Genomic DNA, 14,846 nt, shown 5'->3' on the forward strand with positions numbered 1-14,846 from the left:
TGTCTGTAAGGAAAATGTAAATATTTCTGTAATAAATAAATAAATATTGATGTCTTCTGTAAAACTGTTATACCATTTTGCTATATTGTCTATAGTTTCCGCAGCGTACGTGGCACATGGATTTTTATATCACATCTTGGATTACATTTTAGAAGTTTTCATACAGATCTATAACGTTTTTGGGAATATTTAAAGCCAGGTATAATGTAGCATTTTAAAGATTTAGCAACTTTTCAATTTGGTCCAGTAGTTTAAGAGTCTTTTCTATGCAAATTCACATTTTTATAATATTAGTGTTTGTTATGTTTCCTGTTTTAGGAAGAAATAATGTTAGCAAAAGTTATTTATGAAAATCATATTTTCTTACGTTTTCCTGAATTATTCCAGATTATCCCCCCGAACACCCGTATTATCAGATGACCCCTTGGGAGCGTTATCTCAAGACGAGCCACTAATGCCACCTGAGCCCCGTATAGAAGAGCCACCTCCACCTAAACACGAATTGAGCGTCAGCCCAAAACTGTTTCATAGACGGAGCAACTCCTTCCAGGACGAACCCCAAGAAACGACCGGGTATAAACCTTCCTTTGACTATTTATAAAAAAATGGCAACATTAATCATGCTATTTAATTGTCTCATTGGTGCTTAGCACATTGCAAACGAAGTCGTCTCAGGTTCAAGTCCTTAGTGGAATATAAAAGATATTAATTTCCGTGACTAAATATTTCACACTGGAGAGCTTTATCAGTCCTTTTTTTTAGTTAAAAAGTATTTATATTTAGTAAAGGACATGACTAGGGTCATGTAACCCGTGCTTTGTGGCAGCCACAAAGGCGTTTTCTTGTTATTGTAAGTAAGATTTAGAAGGAAATCTGTTTTTTTTATTTAAGTTAGAAGGTGTGGAAAAGTGTTAAAATTTGTAGTCTATCACGTAAATTAAAAATCGGAATGAGTTTTTACCAAACCAATATCCGTCCCTCCTATGAAAATGTAGTATCCAATCGCTATATTTTCTAGAATCATAATAGATTAGAAATTTCATAATGTGATGCTAACACCAATAGTATATATCGCTGGTTCAATTCAAAAGTAGCATAAATAAAAATAAACGCAAATAAGTTTTTATTGCAAAAATACAATCGTAATCCTTTATATTTTCATATTTGAAAAAGATACAAAACGTAATCAACCGTTTTTTTTTTAAATTTACGTTTACGAAATATAATCTAAACCGCCATATTATATGATATATAAAAAATATTATTTAGATTTGTGGTACTTTTGAATTGAAGCAGCGATATGCGCATGCGTTTGTATAATTCCGGCAAATAAGTTGTCCAATCGTATTATGGAATTTTTACTCCTAAAGCGACATGCGCGAACTTTCCTCCGCAATTTGGCCAAGTTACTTGCCGAGATTTATGTCGTGGCCGGATCATGACAATCCTGGGCTTGGTATGGGAATGACATTAGTGTGACCATTTTCATACAAATTTGTTTGGCGTTAGTCATTTTCTGAAACGTTTTAATATAATTCAATTTCATAGTTATTTTAACATAAAATTAAAGTCAATTTTAACTGCCTATTTGAATCAGGCCACGATATCTACGCTAACTAACTGTTCACCTCGCTAACTCCCCGCTAGATGTCAGTTAATTATAGAATGCGATAACCTCGATAGTTTCCTTTCGCCAGGAAACTGCATAGGAGCGAGACGGCGCCAGCTACTGTGTCAAGCCTTGTCAGTCTTGGGAACTCGCTCAAGATTAGTTTTGGGTGAGTATAGAGAATACTACTACTATACTTCTCAATTTCCACTTTTGTCCATTGCTAAACTATACTCTAAAATAGGATTTATAAAAATACCTATGTATTAGTTATATACGATTATGATTTAAAAAAAAAATAATATCTTTTTACATAAATCTTTTGTGCGTGTGTTATAATTGAAGTCCTAAACTGGACCGATTTTAAAGAATTTTCAGTGTTTTCTAATGAATTCGAGAATGGTTTAGAATTACAATTAGATTGTTTTTTAATAATACACTTTTTATAAAAAGCAAGAATACAATATTATGTTTGTACCTCTTTATTACTTAGAATTTATTGCAGTAATTAAACATATTGCTAGATTTTATTGTTGTGTATTGGCCGATTTTAACAAAAAAAATGTTAAAGATTTGTAAAGGTATGTCTGTTAGAAAAGTGACAAAAATTAATATACCTTACCGTATAAAAGGCGCTGAAATTAACGAAATTAAAGCATTATTGAACGTTGAATATGTTTTTTATTAGCTAACTAATGTCACCGAAGTTTTTAAATGCATACACGTTTCATAATAGCCTACGGAAGTATTAGAATATTTGTTTCCTCAGGCGGTATTCGCCCAGTCGCCTCTCGTTGCGTAAAGACATGAAAATCGGAAAAGAAATTATTGAAAGTTACTTCAGGTAAGCCCATGGGCGTAATCCAAGGAGTGTTTGGATAATTAAAATTGGTGTCGGTTCGGTGACGGTTATATTAATGGAATGATGCGTCCTTGTGAGGTTTTTATTTCTAATAACGGTGTTGGGTCTAATACGTTTTATCTGTTATTTATTAAGGTTATTTCAAATTTGTGTTCTAACTGTGTGTGTCTGTGTGTGCTGTCTTATGTAAGACAACATGAAACTTCTAGCAATGAAATTCAACGAAGTCAAGTTATGGGAAAGTGTAAAAAGTATTTTTGTTCACAGAAAATTATATCCAGTGCACAAGATTAAAACCCATATAAACTTACACTTTATTTGTAGAAACTAAATATTAAACTAGATGTGTTTATGTCGCAGTAAACTAGTTAAATCAGACAGTTAATTAAATATCGATATTTAATCAAGACCCTAAATTTCCATCAAATAAGTGACTGAACGAAACGTATAACGATTTTCCTAAACGTTCCTAGGCAACAAGACTAACCTAACAACCATTTACAATAAAACAAAACACGGAATTTCCAAGCTCTCAGTTCTTCACGATCACACCGAAATAACAATAACAAATGAAATAATCATGGCGGAGTCTTGTTTTACATTGTTAATCAACAAGCTGGCTTTCGGTCAGATAGACAGTTAAACGTTTTCGACGCTGCTTTATTTAAATCAACATGCTGGCGACTTGATTGAATATCGTTCTTCAATTAACTCTCTGATTTAACTACTTTACTGCGACATATATATTTAATCTAGCTATTGTGCTCTTGCCTAAATCTTTTCTCAGTAAATGGACTTATAAAAGCAAAAAGAATATTTTGTTGTTAGTCTTATGGCGTATCGGCCTTTTTCTACATAAAACTGAGCTATTTTTCTTTATTGTTCATAGTTTCTACAGCGTACGCAATTTAGGAATTTTTTCACACGAATCACTAATCTTAATTTGAAACTACCCTTTTGTTAAAAATATTCTATAGTTTATATTCATCAGCGATAACGTAGGGTTCTAACGGTGAAAGTATTTTTCAAATCAGTCCAGTTGATTGTTTTGGAAAAAACAATCAAATCTTTGAAAGAAAACACTTTTAAAACGGATTGAAGCTATGTATTATTATAAACTTATAATTATTTTACTTAATTCACCGTATACATATACACAATAGGTCACCGTGACCACCCACGCGAAACGTCGGTTTTTTTTTAATTATGTAAAATAATTATAAGTTTAATAATACATAGCTTCAATCCGATTATAAGTGTTTTCTTTCAATGTGCAAAACCTATGTTAACAAAAGACAATCAAATCTTTTCTCTTTATAATATTAGTGTAGATTATGTATTAGGAAGCCGCTACAGAACACCTTCAGATGAACGTGACTGTGGCAGTATTCAATTGTTTAAGATATTAGCTCACGATTTGTGACGATACTAATTCAGTTATAGTTATGTAAGAAGTTACTATGTTCAGTGATTAACAATGATGGAATAACTAAACTATAGTGGGGAACTAATGGGACTCTTAAGTAATTTAGATATTTCGGTAAAATAATAATAATTTTCAGTCCAACAAGTATAGCTGGAAAGAAGTCGAACGAATTGCTACAAAGCGGTCTTAGTAGCCTCAAATCGGCTGCCACCAGTATGGCGAAGAAGTTTGACGAAATGAAGGAAGTTATATCCGCTAACTCTACGCCGGTTAAGGTTAAAGGCGCTATAGGAAACGCAACCAGTGCTTTGACCAGCTTCATTACGGAGGAAGACTCGACTGACGGATCATCAGAATTTAATACCGAAGGTAATTCATTATATACTTAAAGTTCTGTTACTCCGTTCGTACTTTAGACATATTACCATCGCTTTTAGCTCGTACAGAGTCGCACGTTCTCATTATACTTTTCGTAATCAATTGATGAGACCGATGCACTTTTTACCCAACCGAAACAATTTTTCTTCTATCAAGAATCGTACCTTACACTTTATTCGTTGATCATATGTATCGCGCAATATATACTCTTCTGGTTTCTTTTTACAAACCATATACTATACATTCATACAGAACTGTTATACCGTATAGTATATTTAACCCGAGTGCCTACGTTTACATGAAACCAGGGAATCGTAGTTAATCATTTAAGCGTACAGACGAGAAGCTTTTAAATACTATGACCTCTCTCTCACTCACTCTAAACAAGTGAAGACAGACTTCATATCAAAGAAACGTATTTTCTATAAAAAAAACATTGTAACGGTAGTTATGTAACCTAACTTTAGTTGAGTTACAAATAAATATTTTAGGTAATAATTAGAAGCGTAAACGAATTGTAAACAATCATCGCATTCTTGAGTCCTTTAGTTTTTACCACACTTATAAATTTTAAGTTAACATTGGAGTTTCCGATAATGTCCAATAAGTTATTTATTTTATTTATTAACACTTCGTTACATTACAATATAAAAAATTGAACATAATTAAATCAAAAGGAGGGCAACTGGCGGCCTTATTGCTTTCGAGCGATCTCTTCCAGGCAACCACTGTGATTATATATATATAAAAAATGTATTAAATTACATAAGATAGGCAAGAAGTTCAAAAATACATGTTATACACAGTTATTAAGACAAAACCAAAACAAAAAAAAGATGTAAATAAATTATATTTAAATTAAATATTTTAAGGAATGTATAATTAAGTTTGTTATGATAGAGCTGGAAACCCTGACACAGGTATTTTTTACTTAAAAGGGTTCCCAAATCTTACACATTGTAATGCAATTGTACTTAAAATGAATAAATACATATATTTTTTTAAAACTAAACAGGAACCAATAAACAAACTAAACTAAAAAGATGATACATTAAAAATAAAAAGTAAACAGACACGTAAATCACGATAAAAATAATATAAGTGTCATTTAGATTAATGAACCCTTATAAGGCAATTTTTTTTTTGTTAGCGCCACTACCATAATTTTATGTTAGTTATAAGCATATTTTCATTCATTAAATTAATAATAAATTACTCAGCTTTAAACAAAGTGTTTCGAATGTAACCATACAACAACCGCCACAAAACTTAATTCTGTTTAAATATTTTTAACAGATTGGTCAGGCGCACCAGGCTTCAGACGGGCTTCGAGTGATGCGGAACTAGCGTGCAGTATGGAACGTGGGTCACTGGCGACGCTTTTGTCACATCTTCCCGACAATTTATATCCGCAGCAAAATGTATGTATTAAACGTCCCATAGGGCCAAATCATCTTTATTAATAATGTTCATAATAAGATTAAAAAAAAATTAGTATTGCTATTCTGATAAACAAAGAAGTAAGCTAAGTTCAGCTTACTTGAAAACGAATATGGCGCCAAATTTCAGAAAAACTTTAAATTACACAGAGTATTTATGGCTTCAAATTCCGATATAAATTGATTAGTTTCATGCGCGCGAAGTTTGACATATTTGACAGCGAAGTCGTGATTATAAAAGCCATTTACAGAATATGCAGATACGGTGCTGTAATAAGTATTTATTGTATAAATGTTAGGAATTATTTATATCAAGAACATAAACAAAATCTGTATGAATACAACCAATAAATAGTTATAAAAAAAATGATCTTTTCAGGAGAACAATAAAGACGCGTCAGTCATAGTACAAATGACATCTTGTTCCCAATGCCACCAATGCCTGGCTTGGCTCTACGACGAAGACATAATGGCTGGTTGGGCGGCCGATGACTCCAATCTTAACACTCGGTGTACTGCTTGCGGGAGACATACCGTGCCGTTGCTCTCCATACAGGTAAGAGCGAAAAGGGGATACGTAAATAACTTTGAACCCAAGCAACGGTGGGCGTCAAGTCGGGCAGCAAACGATGGTCAACTGCTTGCTTAACTAGAGAAGAAAGATTTCAATATTTTTACTGGTTTTTTTTTGTGTTGGTTTTGCAAGTTGTGTGTGTGTGTGTGTTTGCAAGTGTCATTAAACGATAGTACTTCATGGATTCCTTCAAGAAAAGAACGTACCAATTCTTAAAAGGGCGGCATTGCACCCGCGATGCGCGCACCACTTTGGCATTGACAGTGTCCTTGCTTGGCGGTATTACTTAACATGAGATGAAAAAACCGTTTAAAAAAACGTGACGTAATAATGGGCCAGTATCAGTATTAATATTTATTTACTATAAATATTAATACGTAGGTAGCTCAGAGTATGTTGTAAAAGCATAAAAATTGTAAATATCGGTGCCAAATATGCCTTTAAATTCCCAAAATATATTTTTCGCTGGGACTACCAAAGATGCTGTTTCTTATTTCCAACATTTACGAATATCGGTGTTTTTTTATGGGATTTATGAATGTTTACCGCCGCCAATGGACACCTGCAACAACAGGAGGTTTGCAAGTGCGTTGCCAGCCTATAAGGTAGTGCTCTAAAAGGCCCTGTAAATGTTTAGATATACCTGGAGTGGTAGTTGGTTCAATAAAGAGGTGGTGCGCGCCAAGATGTATCTTAAAAAGCGCTCTGTCATATATGTTGTTCCATTAATTGGAAAATCATTGAATTTTTTAATAACAGATTATAAGAGCAGAGCAAACACAGTCGGAGACCTTGAGTGTGCCTTATTTGAATCCGTTGGTGCTGAGAAAAGAGTTTGAATCTATTCTAGGTAAGTCGTATTTGTGTAAACTGAGATTTAATGGATTAAAATTGGAGAGTTAATTGTCTTTTTGGATGATCTGCCCCATGAAAAAATAGGAATTTTAGCAGTACAACACAGAGTTAGATCTTTGTATATACACATTAAACTCCTAAACATCTTGATCGATTTTAATTTTTAAACAATGACAAAGGATTCGAAAATCGTTTGAAAAACATTGTTGTATTTAAGACGTGTATACAGGACAACGTCTGTCGGGTTTACTAGTAGTACAGAATAATAATATTATTATGAACAGTTTTACTTATACGACAATTAGTGTATAATGTAAGATAATTGTCCATTACTTATTTAGATATATAGAATAGTATGAGGTAATACCAGTTTATACACATCGCAAACAATTATTTATTTTATTTATTTACAAGTATTCTTACAGCTACAAATATACATATTATAAAAAAGAAAACACTTACTACTCTTACACAGAAACCGAATTACTTTAATAATCAACATATACGAAACATAAGTCAATTATGAACATGAAGAGGTAAAAAAATGAAACTGATATTAAATAATAATCAAACTACAGCTGAATATTGTAAAGAAAAAATAAATTGTCCTCCCGCTTCCTGAAATATGTCCTCAAGCCCTTTTCGAAGGTGAAAAAGTCAATATCTTCAAATTGTATTGTAGTTAGCTAAAACATTGGGGAATTACGCAAATAATTCGTGTTCGTACGAGGCGGAGGTTCATAAAAGTGTGAAATCAACAGGTAGAGAAGGAGACGCAAGTTTAGCGGAGCCAGAGTTTGTTGAGTCCCATCCCATTGTTTATTGGAACTTGGTGTGGTTTTTGGAAAGGGCCAATATTGAAAACCATTTACCAGACCTGGTGTGCCCAAATTACTCGTCGCGGTACACCAGCTCGGACGCCCTTTCTGATACGGATAAAGTTGGGGGTGAGTAAAATTTATAAGTTTTTTTAAATGTTTACAAAAGAGTTAGTTCGAGAAAGTTAAATACCGCAGAGATATTTCTACAAATTCAATGGAGATGTTCTAGTATTCAAACCTCTTTCGTATAAAAATATAAACATAGTAGTGTTTCAAGAAAACACTTTTTTAACGGGTTGACGGTGAGACGTGACCGTGACCGTGACACGCACGCTGTAAAGCACGCGAAACGTCGGGAAAAAATATGTAAAATATTTATAATAATACATAGCTTCAATCCGTTCAAAAAGTGTTTTCTTTAATGTGTAAAAGCTATGTTATTAAAGGACAATACTACATATCAGTGTTATTTTTTTTATGCTAACAGCATCTCAATCTTGTAGAAATCTCTTGTACGAAATATTGTTATAAATTATTTTATTTTACATCCTAAATTTCTCTGCACAGTAAATACTTCAGAAATTCAAGTGAGATCTGTGATTTTATTATAGGTTGTCGTGTCATTTGTGGTTGGGATACTCTACGCTGTGCGGACGGTGAGGCAGAGCCGTTGTATCGCGCGTGGAGGGGACGACACACGACGCGATCGAGGCAAATACGGGCATTGCTTTTAACGGAACACGACACCCAGCATAGACAGTCGTACGTATTAAATTAGAAGAAACGCGTAAAATTATATTTAAATGTGTAAGCTAATAATTGAAAAGTTTCTTAACTTAAGGGGTATAAATACGATTTTCTTTGAAACTCTCGTTTCCTATCAAATTGTTGACTCTGTGGTAATAGGAGACAATCAGCACTCTTATAAAATATATCCATAAAACTTTATATTATTTTATTTTAAAAATCTGTACATAATTTTGTTTACAATGTCTGGGCTAATAATTAGCGACTATAAATACAAATTTATTACATTATTTACATAACTTAACTTAAGTGTCCAGAAATAGTATGTAATGCGAAAAGTTGGTATTTGCAATATAAATTACCGATAAAAAATTAGTCCATTCGATCAAAATTAACTAAACTATTAAATAAAACTTTTTTTTAACCGATATATACTCGGATATTACGTCACTTCATGAGCAGTCGTCCTCAGTAAGTGACGTAATAAATACATGAAATCTAAAATGTTATTAGCACCTGGCAGTTTAGAAATGCGTTTTGATATAACATTTTAAAATTTCAGAGTAATTGTATCAATACTTGATGGACTTCTCAGCAATGATTTATCGGATGCGATACGCAAATTGGCTTCTTGGAGGGAATCCACGTCGGGAAATAAACGCTATCATTCATATTATAGGTATGTAGAGTTGGGTACTACTTATATATGACCTTATAAAGTGCTTTTGAGAGTATTCTGTACTAAATTACAGAGTAAAATAACTTGGAATAATCATTAATATGTCAAAAAAACTTATTTAAAATATCGAATCCTATACGTCAGTCACGTGACACAAAACGGTCACACATTAGTCAAATCGACGATGACATATGGTGCCAGTTAATAATATGCCATCCCTTGTCTAATATAGAGTCCTGGAGTTTAGTTTTGACAGACACTGATTTTGATCGAATTAAGTTCTGAGTATTTGTGTACTTTAAGGATGATAATTAAAATGTATAGATACCGGCAAACATCTTGAACAAATGTCCTTGCCTGCGCAGAAGCGATTTTTAGGTATCGCTTGGTGGGCAGGAGAGCGACGTGTCAATCGCGTGATTGGTTAATCAATTGACGTTTGCGCAAACTTTCCCCCACTCCGGACTTTGCCGGTATCTTTAAAAAACTTGACCTTCGTTTACGTGTGTACTGGAATGGTACGTTATAAGGACCGGTGTGTCGAAATGTTGTCTAAAACCAAATTGTGTAAAGACATATTTTTAATTTGAGTCTTAAAGCCTAAAATTATAATATAATTATAATTGGATAGCCTTAGTCACTAATGAATAACTTAAAATGATTTTAAAATCTTGTCAAATAGCCCATTAAATCTTAGTATATTTATGAATAACATTACTTAACTACTAAGTTAGGTTTATATAAAAAGCGTAGTTTTAGAGCTCATAATACAAAACATATGATAACATTTATATTCATTTTTTGCTGGTATTGAACCTGTTTATATTGATAATTGAAACAATGACATTATAACTTAGTTAACCTTGTGGTTAGGTTAGGTTTATGGATAAAAAACACTTTGATTAATTAATTTCTGAAAGTACTTTCAAAATGGTTTCACAATTAAAACATTTAGGCATATGACTAAACCTAAATGTTGTTATTTTATAATTTTAGTACTATACAAAATTTTATTTTACAGGGACATAATTTTCCTCGCAATGACAGCCCTTGGGGAACAAAATATCGATTTTGTAGCACTACAACGCGAGTATACGCGAGCATTAGAACAACTAGGAAGTGAGGCGAGACCTCAGGACTTACCTCCATCACTCACGGCCGCCTATTGTAGGCATTATTTCAAACGACTTAGACTTAAAGTAGAAGAAGTATGAATTCCGTTGGAACAATTTTAAAGGGGAATGTCCAGATGCCCCGCTACATAATATAATATTCAAAGTATGCAAAATAGATTGCTGTTTAATTTTATTATACTTTGTACATGGTTTTAAAATTTTGGTTTACACTTGATACCTCTGATTTAAATTATTCTCAAATAATTTTTATACATATATTTTAAAAATTAAATCCATGCTTTTGCTATAACATAATATATATGAAAATATATATTTGATGTACAGCCCTATATATATATAGTATATTATAATTAAATAATTAGTCTATAAACTTTAATCACTTATGTAATTTGGGACAGTGGCAAATGGCCAAAGCGGCCAGTGGACATTCTCCATTTTGGCTAAATTCTATACATACAACCTCTATCAAGTGAGAGGAAATCAAATTTAAATAAAAATTTGCTTTCACTCCCAATATACAAAGATCACACAAGTATGAAAATTATAATGAATAGTCTTTTTCTTATACCAGACTAACTTAGTAAATTTGTTCAATAATATGCTCTGACCTGATAAATTTTGTGCTAACTTCAAATTTGAGAGAATAAAAATTTATCATCTCATTTTCAAATCATCATCATCATTCATCGAATTTTCAGGCAATTACTTAAATTTGCGTCACAAAACAATTTTAGCTTTTGATGGCCTTGTTATGGTAACATATAAAACTATATGTAAATAATAAGTAAATCAAGTAATTGCATAAACATCATTCTCGGTAGAGGAATTCAACTTTTCGGTATTATTAAAATTTTAACGAAATTGTTTGTGATATTATAGTAGATATACAATATTTGAAAGGTTAAAAAGGTATTGAAATTAAAAAAGTCACATACGAGTGTAAAAGGGTTTATTGAATTATTGTTTTAAATTTCTTAAGAATTTTTATTATTTGCTACTCTTAATATTTTTTTTTTGTGTTGAGGACATAAGTTGAGACATTTTGCTTTGTTAAGTGGCATTATAATTTGAATGTACTATTAAAAATACGTGCCGTCCAATGTTGAGCCGGGACAAACAAAATTATGGCCTATATTCAAATTCATTGTTTATATTATGTGAATGTATTCTATGTGGCTTTTCCTAACACTTAATGTAAATAGTGTGGTGATATGTGAAACCTTAATATCTTTATAAATGTTTGTGAAATTTTAACTTTTGTTATGTCAGTTAAAATTTGTAAAATGCTTAAAAACCTCAGTTTGGAGTACAATGCAATGTGTAAAAGGCCTAAATAAATGATTATTTTGTTATATACACTGAAATTGTGTGTTAGTTTAAAACCTTTCCAACAATCTTAGTGGTTGGCTCAAATCATGTCTTACATAATATGTTTCAACCCTGTACTAGATTTCTGTATACCTAATTCACTTTTCCCTATACTTATCAGCATCAATTTAAATATTGTTAAAAATATCAATTTATATCACATTTTGTGTTTTTAGTAAATTCTTATTTTACTCAATTTGTCCTAGAAGAGTTTATTTTATTTAGAAACAGATGTGATGTCTTAAAGCCATATTATGTTCATTATTCTGTACAAATATGTAACAAATGTATTTTTGTAACGATGTAATCACATATCTATATAAGAATAGATATACTGCATAGTTATATAAAAGACATGCAATAATTTGATCTTAGCATTTAGTATTTGACTTGTTCTATTTTATCATAAAGGACAGTGTAATAAAGGCATATAATTTTATATAAAACAAGCTTCTAAATAATTGTTTTATTTCCTTTAATTTAATTTTCAGTCATTCCTATAACTCTATACAAAAATCTTCCATCATGATCATAGAAACAGTCATTAACCTTAAAAGTAGCATTTTTTTTGTAGGCTTTTTTAGGAATCCTTATCCTTTCAGGATAGTTGGTGCCAGATAAAACTTCTAACTTCTTTGATTCCTCTTTAAAATCTGTCACTTCACTTGATTTACTATCCTCAATATAACTTAGTTCTATGTCTTGGCTTATATTGGGTTTTGCCTTGGAAACATCTGACATTGAGCTAATAATAAGTTGATCAGGTAAATCAACATTTTTCCCTTTCTCTAATCTATTTTTAATTTTACTACTTAATTCATCTAAAGTGAGTATTTTTTTATCTTTCTTTACTTTTTCTGTGTTATTATGAACATTAGTCCGATTTTCTGTATGATTTTCCTTGTCACTGTAGTCTTCAGAGGCACATTTTTTAATAATTCTCTCAAACTCACCCATTTTCTCCTCTTGTGTTACATCAATTTTAATACTAGATTTTTTCAAGGGTGGTATGGTCCTTTCTGAGAATTTAAGAAAATGTTGCCTTAAGTTTTCAGGTATATCTAGAGTACCCTCCTTCAGTTCTCTCCAATTCCTCATTGCAGAAGCATCATGTCTAGAAATTCTTTGCTCAGTAGCAGGTTTCCATGGAAATTTGAGTAGTTTCTAAAATTAATAATTATTTTTAAATAACTTGAAATATTCCAGAGATACATCTGAATGCCACTTGTATGAAAAATATTAAATGGTCTGAATAACATGAAATAATTTTCATATATTCTTGAGATGTTAGTAAAATACTAAATTAAATATGGTAAAGTTAGTAAATTACTATATTAACCTTAACAACAGCTTCTGTAACTGGAAAGCTTTCAGCTATTTTTTGCGGGGTCCATTCATCAGGCATAGTGGTAGCTAAATGTCGAATCTGTTCTTTTTCACTCCAGGTTAACAAATTTGGCATGTTCTCTTTAAAATATCTTTCTTTTACAATTTGATTTCTTAATTTATATTTCCCAATCAAGGTCTCATTAAAATGTTCATTGTATGCTTGACCCACCTAAAAAAGTATAATAATCTATACAATTCAATTTAATAAGTAACCTCAAAAAATATTTTTCTACAAAAACTTACATCAAAAAAGGTACTGTCTGATTTTTCAATAAATTCTTCAGCATCATCATCGGTAACCTTGATACCATCTTTTCTAAATTCTTCTAATCGATTATCTAAACCAGGATTTGGTCCTGGTAACCTCCTTTGCCTGATTTCTCGTACAAAAACTTTTGTACCTATACGTAATAAGCGGCGAGTGTTTATGGCAAACATAATATAATACTGACGAACTGTTAAGTCGATAATTCTTTGCCGTTGTTTAAGTTAACTCTAACAGAGATTTAAACTAAACGAGAAAAATTAATCGAATTCAAAATATTTGGAAATCCTGCAATATAGCTTTTATAAGTACCTATGATGCACAGGTTAAGTAGCAACTAGCAATAATAATTGATCACATCTGCCAAGATAATATGACAAATGTCAGTCGTAATTTATCAATTATCAGTACCACAGAGTGTCTTTGTGCTCATGGTACATCAAAAAACCACCGAATGTGGGGTGTGGAGCTGCAGCTCGCAGGTCGCCCCACAGGCTTCTTTGCGGTCTACGCCCCGCCAAACAACCAATACCATTCCGCCGATATCCGCGCGCTCCTCACCGCCGCCCATCCTTGCGTCATGGCCGGCGACTGGAATGCGAAGCACCCGGCGTGGAATTCGCGCATAGAAAACCCACGGGGTAGACGCCTGCTACACGATGCCGAGACGCTGGATTTTTCAGTGTCCGGCCCGGACGTGCCGACGCACTACCCTGACCAGGCCAACCACCGAGAGGACACCTTGGATATCGTGGTACACCAGGGACTGACGTGCCAGATGACACAGGACGTGATCGTTGATGAGTTCCTGTCCGATCACCTCCCCGTGGTGGTCACCCTACTGGACGCCGCGCCAAACATGGCGCCATGAACGCCGCCTCGTCGGAAGTGCATCGACTGGAGGGTCTTCGAGCGGGCCCTCGACGACGCACCACAGCCGCGCCCACTTGACACCCCAGCGTCCATAAACGAATCCGCTACCTCTTTCACTGTACTGTTACAGAGCGCACTCGCATCGGCTACCACCGAGCGCCCTCTACCGTCGACGTACACACAGCTGTCGCCTCGTTTGCTGGCGCCCATCCGCCGCAAACGCGCACTACGAAGACGCTGGCAACAGACCCGCTGTCCGCGCATGCGCGCAGAATTGCGCGCCTTAGCCGAACGGGTCAAGACCGCGGTCAACGACCACGCCACCGAGTCATGGGAGCGTGGCCTTGACGAGGCCTCCACAGATTGGGTACGACTGCACCGCCTTTGCAGGCGCCTCAATGGCGCAGCCGACACCATTCGCCCGT

At 33.5% G+C, this 14,846-nt stretch overlaps 2 protein-coding genes across 6 annotated transcripts in view; one reads left to right on the forward strand and one right to left on the reverse strand.

Moving 5' to 3' along the window:
* The window catches only part of LOC123706621 (DENN domain-containing protein Crag), a 34,195-nt gene extending 23,424 nt beyond the window's left edge, over positions 1–10,771 (forward strand). For 2 of the 5 annotated variants that reach the window (XM_045655884.1, XM_045655885.1), the window contains exons 25-35: positions 388–573; positions 1,698–1,778; positions 2,379–2,453; positions 4,034–4,266; positions 5,572–5,696; positions 6,094–6,270; positions 7,048–7,138; positions 7,905–8,090; positions 8,576–8,726; positions 9,274–9,390; positions 10,412–10,771. In XM_045655884.1, the coding sequence (XP_045511840.1) occupies positions 388–573; positions 1,698–1,778; positions 2,379–2,453; positions 4,034–4,266; positions 5,572–5,696; positions 6,094–6,270; positions 7,048–7,138; positions 7,905–8,090; positions 8,576–8,726; positions 9,274–9,390; positions 10,412–10,604 (1,615 nt within the window). In that variant the 3' untranslated portion in view covers positions 10,605–10,771. The remainder of the gene's footprint in view (positions 1–387; positions 574–1,697; positions 1,779–2,378; positions 2,454–4,033; positions 4,267–5,571; positions 5,697–6,093; positions 6,271–7,047; positions 7,139–7,904; positions 8,091–8,575; positions 8,727–9,273; positions 9,391–10,411) is intronic. The other 3 variants (XM_045655886.1, XM_045655887.1, XM_045655888.1) reach the window with 3 other exon arrangements.
* A 1,574-nt stretch (positions 10,772–12,345) lies between these two features.
* On the reverse strand, positions 12,346–13,874 carry LOC123706623. Its single transcript, XM_045655889.1, has 3 exons — positions 13,527–13,874; positions 13,234–13,452; positions 12,346–13,058 (listed from the first exon to the last, which is right to left on the reverse strand). The coding sequence occupies exons 1-3, from the start codon at positions 13,719–13,721 to the stop codon at positions 12,375–12,377; spliced, it is 1,098 nt and encodes a 365-aa protein (XP_045511845.1). The 5' UTR covers positions 13,722–13,874; the 3' UTR covers positions 12,346–12,374.
* Between the last annotated feature and the right edge of the window lie 972 nt (positions 13,875–14,846).

This window comes from Pieris brassicae, chromosome 3 (assembly GCF_905147105.1).
Source record: "Pieris brassicae chromosome 3, ilPieBrab1.1, whole genome shotgun sequence".
Lineage (NCBI taxonomy): Eukaryota > Metazoa > Arthropoda > Insecta > Lepidoptera > Pieridae > Pieris > Pieris brassicae.